We start from the raw sequence: 8,202 nt of genomic DNA, 5'->3' as shown, positions 1-8,202 counted from the left end.
AATCCACTGAAGATCTTAGACATTTCTTTTTTCATGTCCTGCGCTCCAGAATATTAGACTGGAGGAATTGGCAATACTCGAGAAAATCTATCAAATGCAATTGACGTTTTGAACCAATTTAATAATGGAACAATAGACCAAAAATGTATGTATGTTCTTGGTTCACCTGTACTTGATCTTCCTATAAATATTGAAATTGCATTCAATAGATTTTGTAAAGGTTTCACCAAACTGGCATGGAAAAAGAGAAGGGAAATCAACAATGAAAATGATTAGTTCTTTGCTTTTTAAATCCTGTATTACTTTTAATCTTGTACATAATTTATTTCAAGTTTCCTTGTACTGTAATCTGGCCTATTGTTAAATCCTTTTTTTTCTCTAACTTTATTTTACTTACTCTGGACGCACCTTCATTCAAGAAGTGTGCCACTGTTTCAAAAGTGTAGCTTCTAAATAAATTATTATATTATTATTATTATTATTATCAAACCGATAGTCGATTGACATAGCTAAGTATATTCCATAACAGTTTGTAATTCAATATTTTTTGGACGTTCTGATGATGAGAAAAAAATCATCATCTGCAAAAAGAATAAAAGAAAGTATTTAAGCATTGAACAAAAAACAAATTAATTGTTAAATGTTAACGAGTTATCCTTTAACCATTTATACGTACAGTTCTCAAGGCTGGCCCCAGCCTTTCCTCAACGATCTTAGGGTCACGGTTAGAGATCAATAAGTAATGTTGCAGTTAGAGTAGGCCTATAGTACAAGAAATCTTTAATGTAGGCCTACATGATGGAAGCAGAAGACCAAGACTATTCCTCAAAGAACTCTAAAAGACAGATTCGAATATCAGAAACGCACGCATTCAATTCAAGAGCACTATAACAATGTATTTGGTAAATGTGAAGGTGATATGAAAAGTACATGGCGCGAAATTAATAATGTAATGGGTAGAAAAAGGAAAAATTCATTCCCAGCTAAACTAATAAATGGTCAATGTGAATGACAAAGAAAAAGCCGAAGCTTTTAATTCATTTTTCTCAAATATTGCAAATTCTTTTTCGAATACTCCATTCAATGGCAATGTTCAACCTTACAATGATTTCCTTCAGGGTAATTTTCCTTCATCATTATTTTTCAAACCTGTATGTGAACAAGAATTAGTAACATACATAAATAATTTAAAATCAACAGCTGCTGGTTTTGATAACATTGGTCCATATATACTAAAGATATGTCCATTGGCATTAGCTATACCACTAACATTCATAATGAACATGTCTTTAGTAAAGGGTGTGGTTCCAAATGCAATGAAAATTGCTAAAGTTGTACCCATCCATAAAGGTGGTGAGGTCTCAAATATCAATAACTATAGGCCCATCTCCATCTTGCCAACTATTTCTAAACTACTTGAAAGAATAGTTTATGATCAAACTATTTCATTTCTTACAAAGTTTAACATCCTCAGCAATTCTCAGTTTGGTTTTCGTTCCCAACATTCTACAATACATGCCATCCATCATTCAATCCATAATATTTTGTCTGCTATTGATAATAAACAATTTACTTTAGGAGTTTTTATTGACCTGTCAAAGGCTTTTGATTGTATTTCTCATGATATTTTAATTAATAAGTTACGTTTCTATGGTATAAGAGGTATACCACTTAAGTGGTTTGAAAATTATTTAAGTAACAGACATCAATATATATCAATCAATGATATTGTCTCTGAGCTACGGCCAGTTTCGTGTGGTGTTCCACAGGGATCTATCCTTGGTCCGCTTTTATTTCTGTTATTTATTAATGATTTAAATTATATTAGTGATTGTGCTGAAATTGTTATGTTTGCAGATGATACAAGTTTATTTATTAATCATAAGGACATCTACCAAGCTATTATTTTAATGAATCAAGAACTTACTAAAATTGCAAACTGGTTAAAATCAAATAAGCTATCGTTAAATATTAAAAAAACCAAATTTATTATTTTTCGTTCAGTTAATAAACTAATCCCCCCCCCCCCCAACATTCCTAAATTATATTACGGCATCAGCGAAATTGAAAGAACTAAAGCAACAACATTTCTTGGCATTTTTATTGACGAATACGTATCTTTTATTTCTCATATTAATACAATTTCATTAAAACTATCAAGAGTGGTCGGTGTCCTCAATAAACTCAAACATGCCTTGCCTTCCTCCGTTTTACTATTAATTTATAAATCACTCTTTTTGTCACATTTAATTTATGGTATAACCGTTTGGGGTTTTACTTCAAAAATTAATTTAAACCGTATTTATATTTTGCAAAAAAGAGCTTTAAGATCAGTTTATAATGTTCATTACCTCCACCATTCTGCTCCTCTTTTTGTCTTATCTAATACACTTAATATTTACGACTTACTTACAAAAAATGTTGCTTTATTTATGTTTAAATTCAAACATAATCAACTGCCCAGAATTTTTGATACTTATTTTCAAACTTTTAGTTCAGTTCATAATTATAATACCAGAAATAAATTTGATTATGCTTATGATTGTTTTAATACGGAGGTTGGCAAGCATGATATAACTTTTCAAGGACCAAAAATATGGAATTCTTTACCAGATGAAATTAAAATTATTAATTTTATATCTTCATTTAAGTTCAAACTAAATGAATACCTTGTTTCTACTATTATTATTTAAGTTGATCATATATCTGTCTTAAGTCAAATAATAACTGCATTTGTTAAGTTAAATGTCTTTTTATGTTCATTATCATATATTATATATATTTCTTACCTTACCTTATTTTTAATTATGTTGCCAGGACCCCACATTTTAAAGCTTAAGCTTCCTGTGGGGTACCCCTTTCTCTCATTTATTATCTATTATTTTTAGAAAATGTTAACTGTTTTTTGTTTTTATTTGAGAAATAAAAATTATTGATTGATTGATTGATTGATTGAACAAATTATTTTCTTAAACTTAATATCTTCAAAAACAATAGAAAGTTACATTTTGTAGCAAAATCGATCTCCAAGTCCAAATGATTGAACACAATCGAAAGGCTGATCCATACCCATGGCATATGCATACCAATGAATTTACCTTGCGCAGTCTTTTTATGATGTGAATTCAAAAAGGTTATGTGAAACGTCCTTCTCTAAATTCTGATTGACATTCATTTAAAATTGTAGTTTCTTTTATATAATGCTTTATTGGCAATCCAGTAGGCCTATGTTTTGAAGGACTTTGATTTCTAATATTTTAAATGCAATTGAGGTCTGTATGATTTTCATACATCCATTTTAGAACTACCTTTGTGGATCGGGATTTAAAGGTACAATGGGGGTAGGGCCTGCACTACTCCAAGGTAGTTGACACTATTCCAAGGGAACCTCGGGGGCCAATTCCTTATCATTAGGAAGATTGAGTTTGATCTAATGTTTCATTGATATTTATTTATCAATGCATTTGAAATGGTTTTCCAACAGTCTATTATAGCAGAGGCAATAGGGATTCTAATATATTAACTATAGACAATATAGTAACCTATATAATTTACACCGTGTCCATATGAAAAACCTGATCTAAAAATCAGTGATGCATGCATATATAAACCTCAAGGTTTAGATGTAATATTGGTACTCTGTCAATAGAGATCATCCTGCAAAATGAAATATTTCGAAGATCCAACGCACGCTGAACTTTACCAAACATATCGACCAACTTACCCAGACACACTAATTGACCGAATATGTTCTTTTTTACAAGAAAAGACACCGGTAAGTACTACAACTCAAGAATCTACGATTCGCCATTATTCATGCTAATATATTTCTATATTTTAGCGATTAATCAAACCGGCTGCCGGGGCGAGGCAAGACTAGCAATGGAAATATGGTAGTAGGCTCATTACGATTTTTTCCCTTTTTGTAAAACAAACCGGGTGTTTCAAAACAGACAAACAGAGACCCGAGACCTCATTATTTGTATGGGGTCTGTTTTCGAGAAATTCCGAAAACAGAAACCCACAAAAGAACTTTTCAATATTATTACGTTAATATTTAATAATATGAGGTCATAATTATTATAACATAATAAATAATGAAAACTTTTTGTTAGAGCCTTTGTTTTTGAGGTTATTGCTTGTTTTTTCTGTCAGCCAGTGTGGAGTATTATTAAATTTTCAGAAACAGTGGTAACTGGCTCTGTATGTTTTACAGCAAGGTACTTTACATTAGCCGGAGCCGGCCCTACCCGGAATATTCATTTATATATGTTAATTGTGTAGAACTGTTTATGCTGGTCGAATAAACTACTAGATAGTCATCTGTGTTGATTGATGGTTATTGCCTAAACGGACTTTATACTTTCACTTAATGACCTCCATACCACTTTTCAGTTCGGACTACATCATAAAGCAAACTTAAAGAGATGCTCCGGCCCTAGTAGCGGGAGGCGCGCCATTTGTGTAGGCCTACTAATTGTCGTATACAACCCGGGTCGAGCACATTTTGAGTCTACCCGAATAACGATTTGCAATAAGTTCTGCTTATTATATGCTACTAAATGTTTAGGTTTTAAAAAAATGAATTATATAGGCCTATGTAATCGATTAATTTAAATTGTTGTTTTTTATATAAGCCTATAGGCCTACTGTAATATTAATTTGTGCAATCATAAATTGCAACTTACCGTACTGATTTTGTTTATACTTCACGTCCGCTTAACAGAGGTCATGCATTATTTAAAGCCCCATAAGGCCTATACTTTAAATATTGGATAGGCCTATAATGTATTTAATTAATGTAATAATACAGACCATAATATTCAAAGCATCAGCATTTGTCATTCATTCGTATTAATATAATATTTTCTTAAACGTTATTTATATTGCATTTGTATATAGTTATCTCTTTCAAGATATTAGAATATAATACTAATAATAATCTCTGCAGATACCTTTGGGGTCGGTTGTTGATGTTGGTTGTGGGTCAGGACAGTTTACCAGGTCACTAGCCAAACATTTTGATGACGTCATCGGTGTAGATATTAGTGAAGCTCAAATATCATCTGCAAGAAGATTACAGCACCTGAATACAACATACGTGTATGGTGCTTTTTGTGTTTAGTTTAAAATAAAGTGTAATTATTTTCTTCAACGTGATTTCAGAAATGTCTAAATTTGAGATGTCACAACAAATAAAATAATAATATGAGAGTAAAAGTAATTAATCAATCTAAAATTTCAATTACAGAAATGCGTTTTACAAAGCATTAATTGCCAAAATAAAACGACTAAAACTAATATTTTCTAGAGTTGGAAGTGGGGAGGCAATACCCGTGCCGGCGGAATCGACAGCGCTGGTGACATGCGCAACGGCTGCTCATTATCTTGACCCAAACAAGTTTGGATCTGAAATTCAAAGAGTACTAAAGCCAAATGGCTGTGTTGCTATTGTTTGTTATGAGCTGGTAAGCTGTCGATATAATGGAGAAAAAGTTGAAGAACTTGAACAAGCATTTGAAGAAGTAGGTATTATTTATTTACACAGTAATTAACGAATAAATAAGTATCACGATATCAGGGTAAATCTAAAAACAGACACAGCGCACATCCTTATGTATATGGAACGCCAGTAATCTCTTCTCTGCATAACGTCACCGCAGAGAAGAGATTATCGGCGGTCCATAACTTATATATACACGTATGGTTTATCAACTCAATTTGTGCTGTAATTTATTTACCTTTACACTATGTAACTAATCTATATATAATTTTACGAGAGTGCAAAATTCTGTAAATCGCGCGTTACTTCTAGAATGTCTACTCGATATAGAGTACTTTCGGTACTGATTTTAACCACCTGATAGCCCGCGCCTACTGATTAAATTAAGTTAGATAATTAGTTATTAACAATTAAAACAAATTTAGGTTCAACTATTTGCCCCAAATAGGATGTTTTCCGATCGTGGTATACACTGTCTAATAGATGTCCATCTTCAAAAATACGTGCACACAATAATACGAGGATGCTTCGCATTTACCTATCTCCTTCTACGATAATTGTTTTTAATAGCTGAAAACCGGTTTAACAGCTCGAGTACAGCATCATAGTGGTAAAGATTTTCGAAAAAAAAATTTATTTTGATAGATTAAATATATGTTTATACAAATGTATTGATTTGAGATGAATGGAACATTCCAATCTCTCACAGTATAATGATTTGGTTTAACACAAGTAGGTAAATTTATGGGCCCTTATAGGGATAAACCTAAAACCTTCAGATAAAGTATTGCAATACTTTGACAATACTGTCAATACGTATTAACCATTTTTGGTCGCCATTTGAATCGCAAATGTCTTGGTACTGTTAGATATATAAACACATAGGCCTATACAAATAAACTGTACTGTGAGTGTGGGTTGGCCCTAACTGTTAGATATAAACACAAAATAATATACAAATAAACTTTATTATTGACAGTTGCTTCTCAATATTAATTAATAATTACAAAAATATAAACGTTTCAGTGGTGTATCGTTACATGTACTTTACTATTTCCGTCGACTATGATCGACAGTGACAGTTTTATAAAAGTATTAAATCGCAAATGTTTTAATGTATTTAGTGGTATCTATTTATAAGCCTATAAAACATGAACAAATATGTCGTTACTGAGTGGATAAGGAATATTAAAAATTGTTTCTCTTTGTACCCATCTTTTTCCCCATCCCTTAACCCTAATGTTACATACAAAAACACAAATTGGGTTTGTTTAAAATGAGTCCAAAAAAAAGTTTCTTTTTCGGAAGTAATTCCCAGAGTAATAATTTTAGTTGACTACATATTAATCATCGTGTCTATTTATTCGTTTCTGTAAACGACAATGTATTCATTGAAATCGCCAGTTTGTTTACGCTGAAATTACTGTGTATTGGAGAACCATCTGTGGGCACGACCTGGACGGTACCATCTAGTTCTTTAAATTGTTATGAAGTATTGATGTGGTATGAACTTATTTAACGTAAGTTTAATTTTTCAATAGGTTTTCATGGATAAAACCACTCCTTATATGGACTCATTTTACCATCTAGTAAGGACTAAGTATGCCGATCTAGAACTACCATTTGAGAATATTGAAAGGTAATGTAGGCCTAGTTTGACAAATCTACAATGTTGATAAAGAGAATTATAGCTGATTCTGCCAACAATTGCTTCTCATCTTTAATATAATAACCAGAAATTTACCAGATTTACCTTCATCTGTAATCCGTTACCGCTCGGAACACCACTTGTATTGTCAATAGTGTTTTACATCCAAAGATTATTTCATACCAACATTTTAACTCATTTTGCGCTGAGTTTAAGTTATGTTGAAGATTGATTATCAAAATTGTCATTTATTGATTGTCAAAAATGTTAAAATCTATTTTGACACAGTTAGATAGAAAGAAACTGATTAAAAGTGTTATTAACAATTTGTATTGTGTTAATTTCAGAGATGATTCTTATACTATTGAAAAAGATATGATGCTGTCGGATTTCATTGGGTTTCTGAAATCTACGGCATTATACCAACTGTTCATCAATGCTAATCCAACAAAACCAGATCCAGCAATTCAATTTCAACAAAGGTAGATGTTCGTTTACTACATTAGCGGTTGTAAAGTTAGGCATAGTTGTCTAAACTTGGCATAGCATCACATACACCATACATCAGAGTATTAATAGAAATCAGAATTTGATCAACACTTTCTAATTTACAATGTGTGCTTCTCTGGTGTCACCAGCATTTTTTTTAAATTTTCCAGAGCTCGTGAGATCCTGGATGTTATCACGCCTGTGCATCTTCTACCAGTCACCATGCATTTTCCTGTGTTTTTGATCTTGGCAAGAAAAACAGTTTCAAAATAAAAGATTGTTATTTCACTTATATGTAGGCCTAATAAATTATGGTCCATGCTATGCTAATTAGGCCTAAACAATATAATTATTATATCTCACAGATTTCCTCATCTTATCGTTTCTAATTAAATTTCAGTATATCACCGGGCGGTTTAGAATGAATGTTGACAATGCAGGGTCAAAGGTGACAAAATTCATCTGACTGGGTTCACGTTATGTTGAACATAGTATCTCTATTTTTATTTCATCAAGTTAACTTTCATTCAGCTAAGAAATATATGTTTCTGATGAGGCTTTG

General features: G+C 31.9%; 1 protein-coding gene across 1 annotated transcript; it reads left to right on the top strand.

Moving 5' to 3' along the window:
• Positions 1-4,205: 4,205 nt before the first annotated feature.
• Positions 4,206-7,913, top strand: LOC140044069 (putative methyltransferase DDB_G0268948). The gene is made up of 6 exons (XM_072088550.1): positions 4,206-4,220; positions 4,952-5,103; positions 5,252-5,525; positions 7,045-7,142; positions 7,499-7,633; positions 7,811-7,913. The coding sequence occupies exons 1-6, from the start codon at positions 4,206-4,208 to the stop codon at positions 7,911-7,913; spliced, it is 777 nt and encodes a 258-aa protein (XP_071944651.1).
• Positions 7,914-8,202: the final 289 nt, after the last annotated feature.

Source organism: Antedon mediterranea, chromosome 3 (assembly GCF_964355755.1).
Source record: "Antedon mediterranea chromosome 3, ecAntMedi1.1, whole genome shotgun sequence".
Classification (NCBI taxonomy): domain Eukaryota; kingdom Metazoa; phylum Echinodermata; class Crinoidea; order Comatulida; family Antedonidae; genus Antedon; species Antedon mediterranea.
This window is presented reverse-complemented; position numbering and strand designations above follow the sequence as displayed.

Bases quoted from the DNA above. Each gene is read 5' to 3' on its own strand.
- LOC140044069 (XM_072088550.1), top strand. The intron at 5,104-5,251 runs GTATGGTGCTTT...TTTCAATTACAG, and splicing joins CACCTGAATACAACATACGT to AAATGCGTTTTACAAAGCAT. The intron at 7,634-7,810 runs GTAGATGTTCGT...TAAATTTTCCAG, and splicing joins GCAATTCAATTTCAACAAAG to AGCTCGTGAGATCCTGGATG.